The following is a 21,632-nucleotide window of genomic DNA, read 5'->3' on the forward strand; positions in this document are numbered from 1 at the left end:
ATCATTCAGGTATCAATCGGTGCAGGTATCGTGACAAAATATATCACCACTCATCATCCCCATAACTCAGGGGTTATCCCTACACCTTTAACTTCTAATAGTTTTAAAGCCTGATTATCATAACGAGAATATTTTATTTATTCAGAGGGGAAAATTGAGAGTAAGTAAACATCATGCACGAACTGAAATTGGAGGAAATAATATTACTTGGATGAAACATTAAATAAAGACTGGTGAACCTACACAGGTGTTGAAATACACAAGTACTCTAAAAAATGACCAGTGTTGGGTGAGTTACTTTTCAAATTTGATTTGTAACTGTAGATAGCATTTCTACAAATTTAAAAGAAGACAATAGATGACTGTACCTCGTTTTAAAAGCTACGAATATGGTTCCTTCTTTCTGTACACAAACTTGATGCTCAACTGGCTCAGCTGGACTCCAGAGGAGGAAAAACCAAGCTGAAAGCGTGAGTTACAGTAACGGAACCACGCCTCATGTTATTGTGAGTAAAGCTAAAGATGTTGTAACGCTGGGAAAAGTAATTATTAGTTATATTACTTGTTCCTAAAAATTGTAACACCTTTAGTAACGCCGTTTGTTTTAATGCGGTTACTCCCATTACTGGTCTTGATGTTAAAGCTCAATTTGACCTAGATATGCAAATGAGAAGCTATGCAAATTAGACTGTGATGTAATTTAGAACAGTCCTTACTGAGTAGTTGGCAACAATGTATCGTTTTAAATGACATCATCATTCAATTTGACCAGGGCATGCACATGAGCAGCTATTCAGCAATTCAGATGATGACGTCATTTAGAACTTTCGTGACTGAGGAATTGGCAACAATGTATCAGTTTTAAAGTAAATTTTTTTTTACAAAACACAATAAAAGAGAGAGAGAGAGAGAGAGAGAGAGAGAGAGAGAGAGAGAGAGAGAGAGAGAGAGAGTAGACTACAAGAGAGACACAGGTTAACTACATAAGCTTTAAAAAAGTGTCTGAAAGATTGATTATACACTCTGACAACCTTTCATGAAAGCTTAAAAAAATCTAATTTCAGTCATCCTTCAAGAACAATACCTGAGGTTTTCAATAGTTGAAAACAACTTTCTGCCTTTTAACGTTACCGATGGGGGTTTGATGGTGCAGTGGCTAGTACCTAGGGCGCTGTATTGAGTTTGCATGTTGTCTGTGTTTTCTCTGTCTTCAGCAGCTCCCACTTGTCATCAGAAGTAAAGCTTATTTACTTGATTTATGACAACTGCATATGGCTGTGCAATCAATTCAGATTGGCACATTTAACCTTGCAAAATTAATTTTGAAGAGATTGAAGAGTTTGAGATTGAATAGTTTTTTTAATGGGTATTGGATCATACACAAACTGAAATAAAGATGTAATAATGCCTACACCTTTCTTCTTTTATGCAAAATTGATCATTTCATTAAAATAAGGTGACTTTTTCAAACTGATGACTTCACTGAAATTGTTGCTTGATTCTCAAAAAAACTCATATTTTTTATTTACATGGAAGTGGAGGCCTTTTTTTCTAATGAACTTGCCAGGTTCTGATGAACATCTCTTCTTTTTTCAGTCTAAACAATGAACCACATGGACGTAACACGTCTGAGAGCCAATAAGGCTGCATGGTGCAGCTGTATTTCCACAGTTTTTGTGCACTGTAGACTGAAGAGGAGCTCCTCCTCCCCACATATCTGTAAAGACAAACGCTTCGACCCTCTGGATGTCACACTGGATGTTATTGCCACATCACAGTTCAAACTAACTGGAACTTTTTCCAACATTTTACAACAAGGCTACAATGAGACTTCTGACCCACAGAAGCTCATCAGGTGAGTTCGATATCTTTGTTCAATTTGGTAACTGTAATCGGAAAAGAAGTTTTAAACTGTGGTTTTTGTTTGTTTGTTTTTTTGGGGGGGGTTCTTTGGTCATAGGAAATTTTCTATGTATTGTTCTATGAGAGATTGTTAAATTTGTCATGTATCTTATATTACATGCATATATTATTTCAAATGATTGTTGTAGCCTATATATAAACTGTACAACTTTGTATTTTGTCACACTTGCATAAATAAATTTGCAAAACTTTAGTCAGGAGTATCTACCTATGAAGTTGTCTCTTCCAAGCTCCTTGCTTCTGCTTTTCAAGTGGAGCTTCTAAGTTTAAATGATAATCATGACTGTTTATAAAACATTTATAGTATTATGCATAGAAAACATGTAAAATGCATATGAAACATGAGCCAATTACCGTTCTTGTCTATTACCTCTACAGTTGTAGCATTTCCACTAATTTAGCTGAATTCACCAAAGATCTTAAGACAAATTTGTCCTTGTTATAGTTTATACTAATACATTTCATACATACGTTTAAACACTGTGATTTTCATTGTTGTTGGTATTGATGGTTTTATTTGCGAAGTTAAATCCCATGATGTATATCAACTTGGTATCTTTCAGTGGTGAGTCCATGCCCCACCTCAACAAGCCTCTGAAATTTTCCATTGTTGGACACACACACAGGAACAGATGAACCAGCACCTAATGCACAGCCTCTTCTCTCAGTGCACAGGGAGAACAGACAATATCAGCCAAATTACAGGGGCGGCTGCACAAACTGAGTGCTTGATTTAAGTAAACACAGTCCAGCCAGACTTCCTTATCAACTCATACCCGATAGAGATTAATAAATAAGCTGGGTCTAATACTTAAAGCTCACTTTAATGGAAGAGAATGCACTTAAAAGCTTCCAATTCTGTTTGCTGTCACATATCTTGTTTCAGATATGTGTTAAGAACAACTCTAAGAATTGCATATTAATCCTGACCCTCAGTTTAAGATGTCTCACTTAGGTTTTTCACTCCTGTTACTGTTATCTACAAATGCAGTTTCACTGACGTATTTTCTTTCCCTCATGTTTCAGTTCAGTGGAGCCCACATTATCACCTGGTGTGTTTCTTCATCATGCTCGCCTCCTCTGGACCAGCTTCAGCTCTTTTTGCCCCTCCGTTGACCACAGGCCTTCGCTCTGCCTTCTCTGCCACACAAACCAACAGCGTGGTGGGAGGCAAGCAGAAAGCAGTGACTTTCAACAAGCTCATGGTCAACATCGGCGGCGATTTCAATCCAGACAGTGGCCACTTCCGATGCCGAATCCCCGGAGCGTACTATTTCTCATTCTCGGTGGGAAAATTTCCCAAAAAAATGCTGTCCGTCATCCTGGTGAAGAATGGAGAGGAGGTGCAGGCCATGGCGTATGATGACTACCGCAAGAAAGGAAGAAAAGTTCAGAGCCAGAGTATCATGATCAGTCTGAAGGAAATGGATACTGTGTGGTTACTTTTACAGCAGAACCCTCAGTATGCTTTGTACAGCAATGCAGGCCCTTACATCACCTTCTCTGGTTACCTTGTCTATCCTGAAACCCCCACAACAAGCCACATCAGCAACCACCTGTCCACACCAGCCATGTCCTATCCAAACTGCCCGCCTCAGGCTGACACCTGGTCCCAGGATCAGCCCCGCTCGGCCTTCTCAGTGGCTCGGACGTCCGTCCTCATGGGGCAGAGCAACAGGCAGCAAGACAAGCCGCCTCTGACCTTTGATGTGGAGTACGTCAACACGGGCGGCCACTTCAACAAAACGTCAGGCCTGTTCACCTGCCACTTCCCGGGGACATACTTCTTTGCTTTCACAGTGGGGAAACACCCCCGAAAGGCTGTCTCTGTGAAGCTCATGACGGGGAAAGGCGAGGTGCAGGCCATGGTCTTCGACGAGGACACCTCAAAGAGACGTGAAATGCAGAGTCAGAGCTTATTGCTGTCTCTCCGCCGAAGCGAGAAGGTGTGGCTGTACAGTCAGCAGGACGAGCGCTACGCAGTTTACAGCAACCAGGGCAGGTACACTACGTTCTCCGGCTTTCTGGTGTATCCTGATGTAGAAACGCCTCAGACCAGCCAGGACAGAACTCAACTATAAATGTCAAAAGCATTCATGAAGTATTTAGAACAACACCTTGTTCTGTAGCGAAAGTTTGTCTTTGTGTATGTGGATGAATAAGAAATAACTACAAGTCCAAGATCAGTGTAGTGTAAGTAATTTTTAATGTGATTACAAAGGTATTATTTGCTGTAAAGTTACTCTGCAAGTTGATGCTATAATACAGTTAAAGAGAACGTAGAGCAGATAAAGTGGTTACTATTTTTTATACACATAAAGGTGCAATTCGCAGCAAAATATCCCAATAAAGAAAAATGCCCTCTTATGTTGATCCAAAAAAAAAAAAACTGGACCCACCTCACATATTTTTCTATCAAGTTTTGTTTTGTGTCAAAATATATTGCTGTATTTTACAAAGGACTCTGTATATGGTGTAAAGTTTATTCCAATTGACTTACTGTAACAATATATCTCGTCTACTATAATAATCTGTGTTGTGATGCTTTGTGTGAAACTTTTATATTTTAAATAGATTTGTTACATGTGTATTTTTGGAAACAAATAAAGTCGTTCATTATTTTGATGAATTAGTTCTTCATTTCCTAGTCAAATGAATGGATGTTGCACTGAATGGAAGATCAAAACTCAGTGAGTTCAGGCGTGATAATAAATGTGGCTTATTGCTACAATTTAATAATTTAATTTAATAATTTAATAAAATTTGCTACACCAGGTGGTGCTAAAGCTCTAAGCTCAGTTTATATGGGGCCTCTCCTATCACTGCTCATAGCAACTGCATTACTAATACAAGAAGATGATTGTCAATCAAAATAGAAAGCAAGAAAATGAAAGATGAAACAATATAATAAAATAAAAGATCAGTGCCAGTATTTACATTTTATTGGTTCTAGAAAATTCAATAACACATGCATAAACACTGTTATGGTCCTCTGATTATGAGGGGCTTTTGAGAGGTAGTGATATGCATAAATAAGGCATTAAAAAGTAATTGATTTTGTTGGCCAAATCCTCACACTTAAATACTTTGCATTAAGTTGATGTTTCTGAATGATATTGATTCAGAAAATCGAAATACAGTTAAAAAGATTTTTTTTTTAACAAAGTTGAGAATCTTAATATTTCAGTCATGCAAGATTTTTCACCTCTGTCATATGCACCTTGTTGTAAAAGGTGTTGAAAAATGTCCCCACATCAACCATTAGTTGGAAAAAGAAATGTGTATAGCATTTAAAGATACGAATCTATGAGACTTTGCTACATGAAAAATATGAATGAATCTAAACGTGAACTCTAAATAATTAAAATCATGCACATGTTGTGAGCACTGTATCACCTTTGAATGAGTGACAGTGTTTGCTGTTATCCAACTAATCAATAAATTCAATAAAACACAGAGTAAAAAAAAAAAAGGTTTACCAACGCCCAACCTTTGAACACATTCCTCTTTGTGCTGAGAACTCATAATATCAAATGGTTCAAAAGTGAGAGTGGACTGACATGGGTTAATCACTCATGGATATGATGGTGGTATGGTCCACAAAATCCAGATGCATAATGAATACAATATTTAATCCAGTCTTAGAGTGAATAAGTGACTAATGCCATCCAGGGAAGCATGTTTTGCAGGGATTTTCTTCCACATGTTCACATCCTCCAGTAGGAAGATGCGAAAATCCTGAGTCACATATATGTCTTTCAAGCCAGAACGTTCATGTATTTCTCTATGTTTTCCAACTGCTCTCAGTGCGTCATTGCACATCCCAGATTTCACAGAGCAGTGGGGTGAATTTGTGGTCATTCATCCTCCAGGATGTGAGCATCTCTGCGTGGTAGTGGGTGAGTGTCCTCAGCTCTGTCAGGCGCCCCAGGAGACGAGCAAAGTACTGTGGCTCTTGTGGGTGCTGCAGGACACAAACCTTCCTCAACACATCCAGCATGGGCTCCTGAAGTTTCTCAACAGCTTGGTGGTCCTTCACATAAGGCCGATCTGAAAAGAAAGGTGTACTGTGATCACACGTTGGACTTTACAACTATCAAATATTGACAGGCCTATTTCAGGAACCATAAAAGAACAAACTTGTGGTGGTGGGGCGTGGTTAAACTCAGCTGTGGAGGAGAGGTCATCAAGCAGACTTCAGGTAAGCCTCAGGAGAGAGGTAAGGGGGAATACCTGTGACTAATAGTCATTGGTGACCTCTGCTCCTGTCTCTCCCAGTCGCTGGCTGGGCTTAAAAGGGAGCTCCTCTAGGAGGAGCAAGAGACTACTGCAAATGTTGGGCTCAAGTGCTGTCAGGAGAGCAGCATGGAAAAACTCTCCATTGTTTATGTTTAGTTGGTGAAAAGGACCCAATATCCATCCATCCATCGATCCATCTTCTACCGTTTATGTGGGACCGGGTCACGAGGGCAGCAGTCTAAATAGAGATGCCCAGACTTCCTGGCCCCAGACACTTCCTCCAGCACTTCCGGTTGGATCCCAAGGCGTTCCCAGGCCAGCCAAGAGACATAGTCTCTCCAGCGTGTCCTGGGTCTTCTATGGGGTCTCTTCCCGATGGGACATGCCCGGAACACCTCCCCAGGGAGGCATCCAGGAGGCATCCTGAAGAGGTGCCTGAGCCACCACAGCTGGCTCCTCTCGATGTGGAGGGGAAGCGGCTGTACTCTGAGCTCCTCCCTGGTGACTGAGCTCCTCGCCCTATCCCTAAGGGATCACCCAGGCACCCTACAGAGGAAGGTCATTTCAGCCGCTTGTATCCGGGATCTTGTCTTTTTGGTTATGACCCAAAGCTCATAGACATAGGTGAGGGTGGGGACATAGAATGACTGGTAAATCGAGAGCTTCCCCGTTCGCCTCAGCTCCGTCTTCACCACAACGGACCGATACAACGACCGAATCACTGCAGACGCTGCACCGGCGCACCTGTCAATCTTGTTTCACACTCGGCTGCGAACCACCCCAGTGCATGCTGCAGGTCCAGGTTCGATGGAGCCAACAGGACAGCATCATCTGCAAAAAGTAAAGATGAAATCCTGTGGCTCCCAAACCAGACCCCCTCTGGCCCCTGGCTGCACCTACAAATTCTGTCCGTAAAGGTTATGAACAGAGCCGGTGACAAAGGGCAGCCCTGCCGGAGTCTAACATGCACCGGGAACAGGTCCGACTTACTGCCGGCAATGCGGACCCGATTCCTACTCCGGTCATACAGAGACCGGACGGCCCTTAACAAGGACCCCGGACTCCGTATTCCCGAAGCACCCCCCACAAGGCACCACAAGTAATGCAGTCGAACGCCTTCTCCAAGTTCACAAAACACATGTGAACTGGTGGGGCGAACTCCCACAAACCCTCGAGCACCCTATGGAGGGTATAGAGCTGGTCCAGTGTTCCGCAACTAGGATGAAAACCACATTGTTCCTCCTGGATCTGAGGTTTGACTATCGTCTTGAATCCTCCTCTCCAGTGCCCTGGAATAGACTTTCCCAGGGAGGCTGAGGAGTGTGATCCCCCTATAGTTGGAGCACATCCTCCTGTCCCCCTTATTAAAAAGGGGGAACCATCACCCCAGTCTGCCAATCGAGAGGCACCATCCCCGACCGTAACGCGATGTTGCAGAGATGTGTCAACCAAGACAGTCCCTGCACATCCAGAGACTTAAAGCACTCAGGGCAAATCTCAATCTCATTCATCCCCGGTGCCTTGCCACTGAGGAGCTTACCATCACCTCGGTGACTTCAGCTTGGATTATGGACAAGTCCACCTCTGAGACCTCAGCCTCTGCTTCCTCCATGGAAAACGTGGTGGCGGGATCGAGGAGTACCCAATAAAAGAGTAAATTCTGCAATGGGCTGCATTAGTTCTATGCAGCAGAACTCAAAGACAGACAGAGAGTTGTTACAGTAGCCATGGGGTGTTGGACCTTGTCAAAGAAAGCTGGGAGGAAGGTCCACACCTGAGTAAAAAAGAGGTTCTGTAGGTCCTGGACCTGACAGCAAAGTGTCACACACTTTGAATATTGTCACAGGGGATGTTGTTCCAGGCCCATATCAACAGTGCCTGTACAACAGACGGGCCAGGTTAAGACCATTTTCCCCGGGAGATAAAGTTCTTGCATTAGTCCCTACATCCAGTTCTAAATTACTCACCATGCAGCAAGGACCCTTTGTGGTCACACGGCAAGTAGAGGATGTGAATTATGAGGTTGTGTGCCCTGACAGGGGTGAGTCTACCTCGATGTACCACCTCAACCTCCTCAAAGCGTAGGTGGATTTTGTTTCTCTGGTGTCTGCAATTTCTGAGAGAGATGGATTGGGGCCTGAGGTGCCAAATTCCTCCAATCCCACCTCCCTCACTTATGATGACCATTTCTCTGCAGCCCAGAGAACAGACGTTACGGAGTTGCAACAGCATTTTGCTGAGATGTCCTCTCCTCTGCCAGGATGCAAAACACTTATAAAGGCACCATATTGAGATGACCCCGGGCGTGACAGACGGTTCACAGCCCTATAGGTTACTGGAACACAAAAGAAAAGTGGTTAAGGAGGTGTTGGTGGCGATACTTGAAATGGAAGTACAAGATTGTTCTTGTTCTCTAGAAGGATGGGTCTGTACAGTTCTGTATGGACTACCACAGGGTGAATGAAGTTCCATGTTTTGATGTCTACCCAATGCCTGGGTCAACAAGCTCCTGGAACGAATAGGCGCGGCACACTTTTTCACAACATTGGGTTTGACCAAGGGCTACTGGCAGATTCCCTTATCTCCAGAGTCCAGGGAGGAAACGGCCTTCTCCACTCCGTAATGCTTGTCCCAATTTGTAACGTTTCCTTTTGGGTTGTTTGGCACCTGCCACCTTCCAGCATGTCATGGACCAGGTGTTGTGGCCTCATGTTGCGTATGCTGCCAACTTCCTTGATGATGTGATCATTTATAGTAACATGTGGAAGGAGTATGTGCAGCAGGTGGCTGCAGTGCTCTGGTCTCTGAGATGTGCCGGTTTCACTGCCAACCCAGGGGTGGGCGCTGCCACAGGTCGATAAGACCGCAGCACCTGCAGCCTGCCTGTGGCCCCAAATCCAAAAAAGAGGCTCGGCGGTTTTTGGAGCTGGCAGGGTGCTGTTGGCAGTTCATTCTGAACTTTGCTGACCTGACCAATCCACTTACCGACTTCACCTGAAAAGGTGTCTCAGATCCGGTTCAGTGGAGGGAGCCATGCCAGTTGACGTTTGAGAGGGTGAAACAGGCCCTCTGTGAGGAGCCACTGCTTCACACCTCTAACTTCTCTCTCCCTTTTGTCCTGCAGACTAACATGTCAAACAGAGGGCTGAGGGCCGTTTTGTCTCAGCAGCTGAGGGGGGTCAATCACCCCATGTTGCAAATCAGTAAGAAGCTAAGAAGCTCTCACGGAGAGAAAGCAGGTACAGCACGGTGGAGAAGAAAGCCCGCACCATTCAGTGGGCGGTTCACTCAATGCATTACTACCTCATGGTATGGTCATTCATCCCTTGTTCGGACCACACTCAGATCTATTGGCTCCACTGCTTGAAAGGTACTAACACCACAATCACCTGGTGGTATCTGGCTTTGCAGCCCTTTAAACACAAGGTAGTCCACCGGCCAAGGGTAAAGATGGCTGAAGGGGACTTTCTTACTTTTTCTCATGAGGGGGGCAGGTGGAGGAGAGGCAGATAGGTAGGACGGCTTAGTTGCCTGAGTTGGGCAGTGGAGGTTTATGGTGGTGGGACGTGGCTACGGTCAGCTGTGAAGGAGAGGTCATCAAGCAGAACTCAGCTAAGCCCCTGGAGAGACGCAAGCGGAAACACCTGTGACTAGTCATCACCGATTGCACCTACCCCTCTCTCTCCCAGTAGATGGCTGGGTTTAAAAGGGATCTGCTCTCGAAGGAGCGAGAGACCATGGTAGATGTCGGGCTAATGTGCTGCCTGATGGGCAGAGGACTGACAGGCTGATGAGCTGTTGGGAGAGCAACTTAGAAAAGCTCAATGGCGCTTATGTTTAGCTGGTGGAAAGGACCCAATAGAAGAGTAAAATGTGCAATAAGCTGGGTTCATTTTGTGCAGGAGGACTCGCAAAGAAACAGAGAGTCATTACAAAACTATTTCAAGATGTACTTAAAGTTGTTTACAACTCACCTGGTGTTAGGATTGTTATGGCTGTGAGGAGAGCCTGTTCCTCCAATGACATGTGGAGTCCTATGATGCTTTTGTAAAAATTGAACATTGGCGTGATAAACTCTTCAGAGATACCTGCAAAGAGACCAACATGGATGGTAAATGGACGTCACTTATGTAACACATTATCATTGCTTCAACAATCTCAAAGCACTTCGGACATTTAGTAAAATTTGCTTATTCACTAATTCATTGTAAATGCAACAGAAGATGCCCAAACCTCTTTTGGAAGCTATTTTTGGTCTAGTTTCCTGTCTAAAAACACTTTGATGTATAAACAGAATGAGACAAGCAGTACAAACTGGGAATCGTGTGTTTGGGAGATAATTAGCGTATTAACCACAGTTTCCTCTGAATAAGCGACTTTAGAAGACAGTAAAAGAACAAAAGAGAAGTTATCTTAAAAGGAAACGCTGCACTGTGATAGTTTGTATATCTCGGCAAAATGTACCATTCTCATCATCTATGATACACAAACAGATTTGACTTTCAAATGAAAAACTTCCATCCAGTAGATTCCCTTGTTAAACTGTGAACAGACTGTCTCAAATAAATATAATCTGTGTAATGTATAACCAAAGGTCATAAAGAAGGAGGTTGAGAGAAAGAGAGGTCATAACCATTTAATTTTCCTGTGATCAGAAACTATCATTTTGAAGTAGTGGTTCAAAAGTCCCCCATGGGATCACATGGAGGTTGTGAAGCTGTCAAAATTGGATCTGCACACATGACCACAAACAATGATCTGAAACTTTGTAGACTCCAGAGCAGACCACAGAAACTGTACATTTCATCTTGCAAAGTACTGTAAAATGTCTGAGTGTGTTTCCAAATGCTTTCATGTTCTCTTTACTGTCGAGTTTATGGTCGAGGGTTCAGAGAGGGTCCGGGGCTTCAAGTGCAAACAGGTTGGGAACCTCTGGTGTTAAAGACTGCTCTTTGAGTAAAATATTAAACAATGTGCTTGGCTTTTTCCAAGACTTAATTGCAAAGAGTATTCGAAAAAAAAATAGAAGAAACCAAGTTTCATTGCTTACCTTGTTTAACTGCATTTAAAATAATTCAGGGAACTGACTTTCCCTCGGCTGATCTTTTTTCAATTGTTTTTCAGCCTCTATTTGTCCTTTTCCTGCCAACTCTCTTTGCCATAGTACACACTACGTGATTTGTAAAGAAGCCAGAATATGTCATTGTGAAATTTTCCTGGAAAGTCTGATATCCACCAAAAAGTACTGTATTTTACAATTGTCCAAAAATTAGCCTGAGTTTTACTCCTATTAGCTGGGAGCGAACAGCACCATCATATCTTGCTTATGCCATTCTATGCTTTTGTTGACTATTGCCTTTTAAGAAGAATGAAAAGAAAAGGGCATTTCAGATTGTATCTGAATTCTGGGTCTAGTTTTTTCTGTTCTGTGTAAAAATAATAATAAGTGCTCTGAGAAAGATGTGTTCATAGGGAGACCCACAGTCTCAGAATTGGAAGAACCCTATTGAAATAATGCCAGTTCATGTCTCCTGTGAGGAATAAACTTGATGGATGATAGAGCAAATGCAGCAAAGAATAAGATATTCTGCTAAATCAGAGTATTGGGGCAGTTTTATGGCTTGAGCAGAAAAAGACTATTCCAGAATGAAGAGCATTAAATGTGAAAAGAGAAGAAAAACAGTCTGCCTTATGTAACAGTCCCACCTTCGAGCCAGCACACTCAATCAGCTCTATTATGGGCCATTAATGTCAAACTCAAATTGTAAAAAGGATAAATAACATTTATGGTCAGACAACTAATATAAAATGTAGTCAGTTTTAAAAATATAACAATAAAATATATACATGTTTAGACATAAATCAATATGATCACCTGCACAATTAGTAAAATATTTCAACATTAATATTTACATTATTTAGTTAGAAATCAGAATCTTCCAAGGTGATCAGCTAGTCAGTACTGTATAACAGATAAGAGCTGTAAATCTGGCAAAAAATAAATAAAAAATGTGAGCAATGTTTGATCAGTATGATTAAGAAGAGGAGAGATAAAATTAAAAACATGCAAGGAGCTAGTCCTGAATATGATTATGAATACACCGTCGATTCAAATTTCAAAATGATTGAAGACAGTAAATCATTGGTTTCCTTTCACAGTGGTAAAACATGCAGAAAAGGATGAATAAAGGAAGAGGAGAAAAAAGCCACATTAGACACATCATTTATTCTGTGACTATAACAATGAGCCGTTAATATAAACAGCATGTACATGGTTTTCTTTATTCGACAGCAGCACCTGAATTACACACAGCGCCTGAATTTTAAACCTTCACTCACACATGTTCTTGTGAACCTTTGCAGTAAAACCAGCTTTTATCATCTTTAAATTTCTACAGAGTCCCTTAGTGCGCAAAACCTTACAATAACCACCTTATTCATTTTGCAATTTCACTAATGATAAGTGTAGCGTCTCTATTTATTGTAACTGTTTCTGTTCACTTTGCAGTCACATAATGACAACAGTTCCTGCTTTCGATGGTCTCCAAACTAGCGGCGGGTGTCTGTCTGCTTGGACACATCATCAAGCATTCAGAAATGCCAGCAGGGCTCAAAGGGAGAGAAGTGGACAATGGCACTCTTGATGTTTTGATAAGAAACAATGGTCTCTTCAGACAGCTTTGCTCCCATATTCTCCCAGACTGGCCTTTAGTGTGAATATCTCTTATCCCCAGCGTTCACACCCGAGCACCAGCGGGGGAGCGGGTGACACACACACACACACACACACACACACACACACACACACACACACACACCTCTGCCATCACTGCTGCCTGTCTAACTGTCCAAACTGGTTGGCACAATGACACCTTGAATAAATAATATAAATCCAAACAAGTAAACTATTTAATGGGTGGTATATATAGATGATAGATAAACTGTATAGGAAGGCAGAGAAACAGAAGACATTTGAGGGAAAAAAATGAGTTTTTGTGCGTCTTACACACACACCAACCAAGTGAAACCGTATCGTGTGTGTGTGTGTGTGTGTGTAACCTACACCCAGCCAGAGATCAACAGGTCAGCACACATCTTTCTGCATCACGCAGATCAGGCAGATCAAATATTTAAGAGGGATCTGACTAGACGGAGCTGCTTGGTGGCAGCCAGAGGAGGAAAAGACCAAAACAGCTGAAGGTCATGATTCAGGATGATGAGCAATAAATGGGATGGTTATAAAATTATTTGTCAGTGTTTCATTTTGGAAAATGGTAGTTCAGACGTGTCTTATTGGGTTTTTTGAGACATTGAGTGCACTCACCACTTTTGCGTATCCTCTCCTCTAAAATGCCATTGTGTCCATTGGGCATCTTTTTGCTGAAAACCTGAGCGGAGCGCAGGAACATGGCCTCCACAGCCGAGCCCTTCAGCAGAGCAATCTGATCCTCATGATCTAGAGACAGAAAGCCTGCCAGAGGAATAACACTCATTACGAAAGGCCAGACATTATCAAACCACTTTATTTCTTTCAGCAGTAGGGTTAGGGTTAGGGGAAACTGGGTAGGTATCTATACCTGGAATACTTTTTGTAAACTCCACTATAACTTGAACTTGACTCGTTGCCATTTCTGTCAACAGGAGAAAATTTTCCTCCACACTGTATTGATCTTGTAGCTGGAATTGAAAAAAAAATCCCGGTAAACAATGAAAAACCAAGTCCTCTAAGAAAAAAGCAGACAAGGCAACAAAAACTGCTCCCTTTATAAAGACTAGACAAATCCCAAAATGAAGCGAAGAAATCTTTCTTTCGACTCTGAAATGAGTTTATGTCCTGCGCGAGCAAGAATGATGCGATTTACCAGTTTTTTGGCAACATCTTGAGGAATCTGGTGTCGGTTGTAAGCTTCTACGATAACTTTAGTGAGCGCCTTCTGCTCTTTGGTGATTTCAACCTTTTCCTGGATTTCATTGGAGAAAAAACACACACATTAGTTTGTGGAGGCATTCTTATTGCACAGTTTGCCGAACGAGTGTTGAGGTTGTGTTTACCTTTGACAGTTTGGTGGTCGAGCTGACCTGCTTGCTGTCCGTGTTGTCGGCTCCCTCTGTCTCGTCGCCGGTCGACTGTCCCGGGGAGGATTTGGTGTTCTTCCGTAGCCTTTTCGATTTGCACTGGATCTCTGTCAGCAGGCCTGCAGACCAAGATTAACACTTGTTAAATATCACACTGATTTTCCTCCAGCAGCAGATTTAAAGGTTCGACTCTTTTAATTAGATCAAATTTATGAACTTTTCTTTCTGAGAACTGACACAGCATTTTCTAATCCCGTTTTTTTTCAATTATTATTATTTACTGAACTTTTAAATTAAATAACAAATCCGGGTATTATTCTATCATTAATCATTTATTTACATCAGATGATAAATGAGAGATTATCTCAACGAAGTCTTTACTTGATCAAATAAAGTAATGATGAGGAAAGAAACACAGGAACACAACAAATAAGGTAATATGTCCACATTACAGTGGGGGAATAGTACATTTTAAGCTCAGAAAGACTTATATGGGAAAACACAACTTGTATCTTCAGCAAACCCTTGAGAAGTTATCTATATTGCTCAGTATATTAAATTTATGTTTAACTGATAGAAGCAAAAATAAAATCAAACTAAACATCAGATGTGACAGTGATGTGATATGCCTTTTCTCACCAATCTTTCACCTCTGGCTTTTTCTTTTTTTTTTTTGGAGGAAATATAGCGCTGTTCTTTCATTTATTGAAAACCATTTTCAGACTCTGTTTAATTAGCATGTCTTCTCATACTATGGCTAAATAACTCTATCTTTGTGGAATGCTGGTTATACTTCCACCCTGCAATATTCATCACGATTTCCCTGCACTATTTATGAGCAACAGGAGTCGGGCCTGTCCTCCCACTCTTTTCAGCTGACAGCTTTTAATCGACTTCGTGACTAACGGCCCGGTCCTCCTGCGCTGCTGCTTCAGAGAAACTGCATGTCCATATTTACAAACTCTGCCCTCAAGCTGAAGGCGATCACTGCTATAAAGAAAAAAAAAACCTAAGTAGGCAGAGGTTTTTAAGTAACTTATTGCAGATGCCACACTTGTAAATTGTTTTTTGCTGACACCAGTGACTGTTAAAGAGCTTAGTTTGTCTGAATGGGGCTTAAGGTATCCATTCAACTGATTCTATTCCCGTAACAGTAACACAAGATGGATCTTTTGTCTTGTGATATGCACCGACACACAATCCCTTGGTAAAATTAAACAGACCGTGTCAGAATGGAAAATGGGGGCTTACCTTCAACAGCCTCGTTTGATTCTGCTAAATAGACACAGTTGGGTTTTGTATGTGGACAGAATGCATTGTTTTTATTGACCGTCATAGTGACCACAGGCATGAGCTGTTTATCTTCCCTGAGCAAAAGGAGCAGTACTCACATTCTGCCAGCATGCCCATCTCTTTGCACTTTCTCAGCCGGCACTCCTGGCATTTCCTGCGCATGTACATGTCCATCTCACAGTTCCCGCCGCTCTTACATTTGTAGACTGCGTTCTTTGTGATGCTCCTTCTGAAGAAACCTGAACGTGGTCAAAACATGTCAAGATCATTAGCGAGGGAGGAAGTGCACCTATAGATAGATAGATGGATAGATGATGAAAGCATTTTGTCCTTGTTTCCCTCATTTCAAAACAATTTTTGCCAAAATTTTAGCATTTTATGATAAAACACAATGTCAACAATTGGAAGTTCTGCAAAGAAATTTCAATTTTTATCCCGGATTTTATTTTCCATAAAGTTCTTGACACTGACTTGCAGATGAATATTGATGAAATCCATTAAAATCCACTCATTCATTGCTCATACTCTGCTTTATTGGTTACATGCTGATCTGACTGCGCTACGGACACCAGTGCATGGCTCCAATCCAGACACACACGCATGCGCGCACACACACACACACACACACACACACACACACACACACATTTACGAGACGTTCTGACATCATTAGGCACAATGACATGCGTTGGCGTAGCTGAGGTCGGGTTGCTCGCCCTTTTGTGGAGCAGAAAGCTGAGAGGGAATCCAATCTGGCAGCAGTGGCTGGTAGACCTGAGCCTATTCTCAGTCAAATGGCAGGACAGGTCAACTGCGGCACTCCTCACATTGTTCAGCCGCATCGTGTGGAATTACACTCACGTCCGTTCACCCTGTCTTTTGGCAGGAATCGGACTAAATTTGCAGCTTCATAAAAAAAATAAAAAAGGTTAAAAAAAAAATCCTGATAGTAAATTCCTACAAAATGACACTGATAACAATTACATTTTAAATGCCGCAAATTGACACACTTCTTCCCACTTATCTACAGACATCATTGTGATCACTGTCTGGTCCTGAAAACACGTGCATCAAATGACATGAGTCTTTAAAAGTGGGCCAAAAGTCACTGAGTTGCAAAAAAATACTACCGCAACATATTACGACCAAGTGGAAATGTACTGCAGACAGTTCAAACTCAGTCTGGCTGTGATAAAGCCAGACTTTGCATTTAGTGTAGAGCTGATTGCACACTGCACCCTCACAGAAACAGCTCTTACGTAAGACCTGTTTGTTTGAATAGGACAAAATCTCCCTTCATAATACAAAAAGTAAGTGAATATTCCTTTTCTTTTTTGCTTTTTCTTACTGGAAGTAAATTCTTCATTTCACAACCAGGAGCTATTGTGAGTTTTTCAACCAGCATGCTGCCCTCTCACCTTTACACCCCTCACAGGTGAGAGCGTTGTAGTGGTATCCAGAGGCCTTGTCTCCACACACCACACACAGCTCCTCCCCTTTGACCCTGCCGGCCTGCGAGAGGTGCCGCGTCCTTTTACACACCACCGGCAGGACCGGAGACCCCTCCTCCATCTCGGCTTCATAGCTGCCTTCCAGCGGCCCTTTCCTCAGTTCGTATATCCCGGTGTGGGAGTACCACTCGTCCCCGCCGTACTGCGGGTAGTAGCTCTGGTTGGAGTAGTACGGAGTGGAAGACATGCTCGGCTCCATGGACGGGTACTGCATGCTGGGGTAGCTGGGAAAGGACAGGATGTCATGATCCTGCAGGAGAGGACTGCCCTGATCAGCCAGAATATCTAGAAGAAGAGAAAAGAAATAAATCAATAAAGTTTGAGCATCACAGAAATACACATTAGAACGAAGGTCATGGGTTGAAATACCAGCTCAGCCTTTCTGTGTGGTGTTTGCACGTTCTCCCTGTGTATGTCTGAGCTTCTTCCATGTGCTATGGTTTCCTCCCACAAAGACATGCATGTGAGGTGACTGGTGAACCGAATCTGCCCCTCGGTGTGAACATGAGTGTGTGAGGTTGTTTGTTTCCCCGTGTTTGCTGACGGACGTATCCTTCCCTCACCCAAACAGGATGTAGTGTTGATATTGTGCTGGCATTTTGATGGAGAGACGTTTGCTTCAGTAAACTTTAAGGCAAAGTTCTTTATATTATATTTCAATATAATAATTGTTTTATCCTGGTTTAATGTAGGCTTACTTGAATTTGTTCACTTTATAAAACATTTAAAGGTATCACTGTAACACTGAGGGCAACATTTCCCCTTTCAAATCCGAATGCAAGTATGTTTCTTTTTAATCACATGCATTTCAGAGAATTATGACGCATTTCATCAGTGGCAGGTATGTGATATGTTTTGCTTCCCGCTTTATGAATTCCCCTCTATGTCTTTATGGGAAAAAGATACGAACCTGTTACTTCCAACGGACTAAAAACTGTGTAATGTAACAGGAGATTAACATTAACTTTCAACTCAAGTTAATTCCGTTTTTGCTGTGTTTAAAATTGACTGTCTTTGTAATTTTAATTTTCCTTCTGGATCATGTCTGGACTGAAACAGGCTCAGTGATAGTCGGTAACTCACACACCTCATACTGTAAACCTATGAATGATTAACACTTTGTACAGAACTCACTTTGTCTTTCCCAATGATATGTAACACAGCACCAAACAAGCAAGTAGTTTAAGAATAAAAGGTTTGGAAGAAAAGATGTTAACAGAACTGACAGATTAAGTCTTTTGTATTCATTTTAATCATATATTTCCTATAGTACAGCTACCCACTTCAAAAACATGCGAGGGAGGAATGATTACCTCTTCAAAGACATTCTACTCAACGAAAATCATTTCTGAACTGATATCAAACATCGTCGCCTCTCAAATCCGCCTTTAGATAAGCAGACATGTTAGTAACAGCCGTACCATGAGAGTAAAGAGTAAAACTGACCTCTTGAAGATTTGGTCTGCACCATGGCCATCTCGTGACTCAGAGCACGTCACAGAGACACTTCTCGCTCTGAACCCCACACACCGGACGTGTGTGTTTGTTTGTCGTTGTTGTTTTTTTTCTTTTTAGTTTAGTTCAATCCTTTCCTTGCGTCTAACCAGAAGAAGTCATGTTCCATTTATAGATCGGGAATTCTCCCCCTGAAGATCTGAGAGCGGCAATAAACTGCCTCACACTTGCCCGAAAACTCCCAAGAAGAGCAAAGGTTGTCGCAGCTACTGATTAACCACGGAGTCTTGTTTTTCATTATGTATGAAATCAATGCCAGATTTGAGCAACAGTACTACAACTGTAAATGACTGCTACTGTGTAGTGTGCTCCGATGTGGAAGTGGGGAGATATGATAGGGGAATGACTCAGGGAGAAAGTGTCAAGTTCCTGCGGCACTTCTTATACACTGTATGTCAACTATAACATACATGTCAGTCAAATTTTAATCAGTTGCAAGGTCATTTCAGAAGATGCAGAGTCACAATTTTTTTCTGTTACCACAAAAATAAAATCTAAGACTGTTCACAGGCACGTTGCTAATACTATCCAGCAAAGAAGGTTGTAATGATCATACTTGATTAATTAATTAAATATATAAAGAAATTGCAAAGTTATCTATGTTATGTTCACTGGAGCTCCACATAATCATTGTGCGATCAGATTTGAACTAAATAGTGTTTCATTGTGTGGAATATATTCCTGGAGGATTTGAATTAAAGCCACAGGATGCTGCTAGAGTTAGACTGAACTGGACTTCTTCTTGTTCTTGTGACTGTTTTGATTATTAAAAAAATGTCCATTCGGTAGCAGATTTATGCACATCCAGACCCACTCAGAAAGAAGGTAACAACAATGTCACACTAATTCTTTTTCTTTTTTTTTTGTTTTTGCCCTTATCTGGGGCAAGAGTGCATGACTTATACCTTATCAGGACAACTTATCACCTTCAATAACAATTTGTGCCATCCTCCGTTTACAAATGATAGTGCTCTGGTTTACAGCCACCCAAATACCAACAAAACTGATTACGCTGCCTTTATCTGTCAATAAGTGTTCCTCACAAATGAATTACCGCAGAGTGCTTCTGTTGGTAGTTCAAAATCAGTTTTTTGCTGCGCTTTTTGAGAACTCTTGGTTTGAGCAATCAGACTTACCAAACAAGTGGGAGCCCTCCGATATGGAGAAATCATCGCTGGGGGGAATTTGCAGAGGTCCCACCACATTGATGTCGGGGCACACCCACTCATTCATTCAGGACCGTATCCTGTCACCAACTCACAAAACGGAGCACTTCACTGTATTTGTAATCCTTTTGTTGACGTCTGCAACAAACACAAACATCACATTGTGTGAGGCAGATTCGCTTAACTCTGCAGGATCGCGCATGAGCGTGTAATTAAAACTCCCGGCACCTGACAGGGCTCCTCAGGGACACACGGTGACAGGGTGTACAGTGGCGGCCTGCAGAGAGAGGGGGAGGGAGGTCAGGGGACACCAAGGCCTTGAAACGAGCGTATCTCTGCCCAGAGGTTTGACTTTTCTGGACCAGCAGGAGCAGCCAATATATAAATGTCCCGTCAAGTTACATAAGTGAGAATTCAAAAGATCATCAGGGCTCAGCTGACAGAACATCAGAATCTTTAACCCGATCCGTGTTGTATTTTATAATGTAATCCTAATAAGAAAAACACGACTCATCTGTCTCTGTTACACATATTCGACAGGGAATTCATCTTGTAAAAGCTAACCCGCAGATGAGATTAAACGTCTAAAATCAACAGATGAGTCAATAGATGAGTACATGGCCTTTCTGCCGTTCAAGGCCACAATGTGGTCGTCCATGAGACATTACTTCTGTAGACCTCACCTGCCACCTTCTGTAATTACCTCAGTGTAATTTCCCCTGAGGTTTTAAAGCAGCCCACAAGGACTGAGAGACCTCCAGCCCACTCAGCAGCCGTCCATACCTCCAGACCCGTCAAACGCTGTCGCACTCCACGGACTCATCATCACCTCGCCAATGAATCTGAACCACACTCGTGGGTTCTTACCTTTTCTTGGTCACTCGGTGTCGTGTTCTGTGTTTCCTGCCTTTTTTTTCAATATATTTATTTTTTACATATATATATCCACGCTGCGAGCTTCAAATCCATCGAAAATGTGCCTAGGAACACGCGGCTGCTTGTGTCCGGGCGCCAGTGAAAGCATGTGCGACCAGCTGAGGTCAGGGAGAAATGGATGGTGGTTATTAATTAAACTATCCATTCCTGTCCATGCCCCCCCACCCCCCGCCCCCCTCCCTCCGCTCCACCCTCCTCCTCACAAAAATGTACTGGTTTATCTCAACAAGAGGACAACAGGCTGCCTCATGAGCTCCCACCCACATACACAAACATCGCACACGGCATGTATGGGCGCTCATTAGTTTGACACGACAAAACATCTGGGAGAGCATTTCCTATGCCGGTGTCATAAATGGGAGAGTAACTGGAATATCGTGATTCAAAATGTCTGTGTGTGTGTAGCAACCGTTGCTCTTTGTCCTTGAACCGATCAAAAGAAATGCTGCTGGGTTCGCTGCTGCATCCACAACCGTTGACGCGTCACAGAGTTATTCGGCAATTTCAGACCCGGGCGTGACACCTCGATCGCCTTTGTGTACTTTAACATGAGTGTTCACAGACGGAGTCAAATTATTCTCATCTTTGTAATTCTAATTTGCCCCCGACAAAAAAAAAAAAAAAAAAAAAAATTAAGTTTAATTATTGATGGGTTGTTGCTCCATCCACAGAGGCCCTTCTGTGTCAACAGACAGTCTCCCTGAAATAAACAGAACCTTTGCCATTGGTTGCTGTCTGTTTGTGGACTATCTACTCCGTGCTTCACAGCATGTGAGGAATGAGCTGAAGTGATGGCCTTTGTAATGGGATAAGTACACAGTGATTCCAGTGAATATGTTTTTAAGCCACGTCAAGCTGTTTTATTCACAGCCCAATTAAAAATAGTCAACATTTTTGATGAGTATGCAGCTTGTTTTGGACTTTCTTGTAATTTATATGTCTTTTCTATCTGAAGTTCTCTCTGGGAAGCAAC

The 21,632-nt window shown here is 42.2% G+C and overlaps 2 protein-coding genes across 3 annotated transcripts; one reads left to right on the forward strand and one right to left on the reverse strand.

Moving 5' to 3' along the window:
* The first annotated feature begins 1,824 nt into the window (after positions 1–1,824).
* Positions 1,825–4,004, forward strand: c1qtnf13 (C1q and TNF related 13). Its single transcript, XM_030095852.1, has 2 exons — positions 1,825–1,855; positions 2,950–4,004. The coding sequence occupies exons 1-2, from the start codon at positions 1,825–1,827 to the stop codon at positions 4,002–4,004; spliced, it is 1,086 nt and encodes a 361-aa protein (XP_029951712.1).
* A 1,730-nt stretch (positions 4,005–5,734) lies between these two features.
* nr1h4 (nuclear receptor subfamily 1, group H, member 4) lies at positions 5,735–19,790 on the reverse strand. Of its 2 annotated transcripts, none has more exons than XM_030096596.1 (9): positions 19,694–19,790; positions 16,950–17,327; positions 15,630–15,770; positions 14,215–14,357; positions 14,025–14,123; positions 13,740–13,839; positions 13,487–13,633; positions 10,137–10,250; positions 5,735–5,973 (listed from the first exon to the last, which is right to left on the reverse strand). In XM_030096596.1, the coding sequence occupies exons 1-9, from the start codon at positions 19,788–19,790 to the stop codon at positions 5,735–5,737; spliced, it is 1,458 nt and encodes a 485-aa protein (XP_029952456.1). The 2 variants fall into 2 exon arrangements, with proteins under 2 accessions (XP_029952456.1, XP_029952457.1); XM_030096597.1 differs by lacking the exon at positions 19,694–19,790 and adding an exon at positions 18,489–18,519.
* Positions 19,791–21,632: the final 1,842 nt, after the last annotated feature.

This window comes from Salarias fasciatus, chromosome 7 (genome assembly GCF_902148845.1).
Source record: "Salarias fasciatus chromosome 7, fSalaFa1.1, whole genome shotgun sequence".
NCBI lineage: Eukaryota > Metazoa > Chordata > Actinopteri > Blenniiformes > Blenniidae > Salarias > Salarias fasciatus.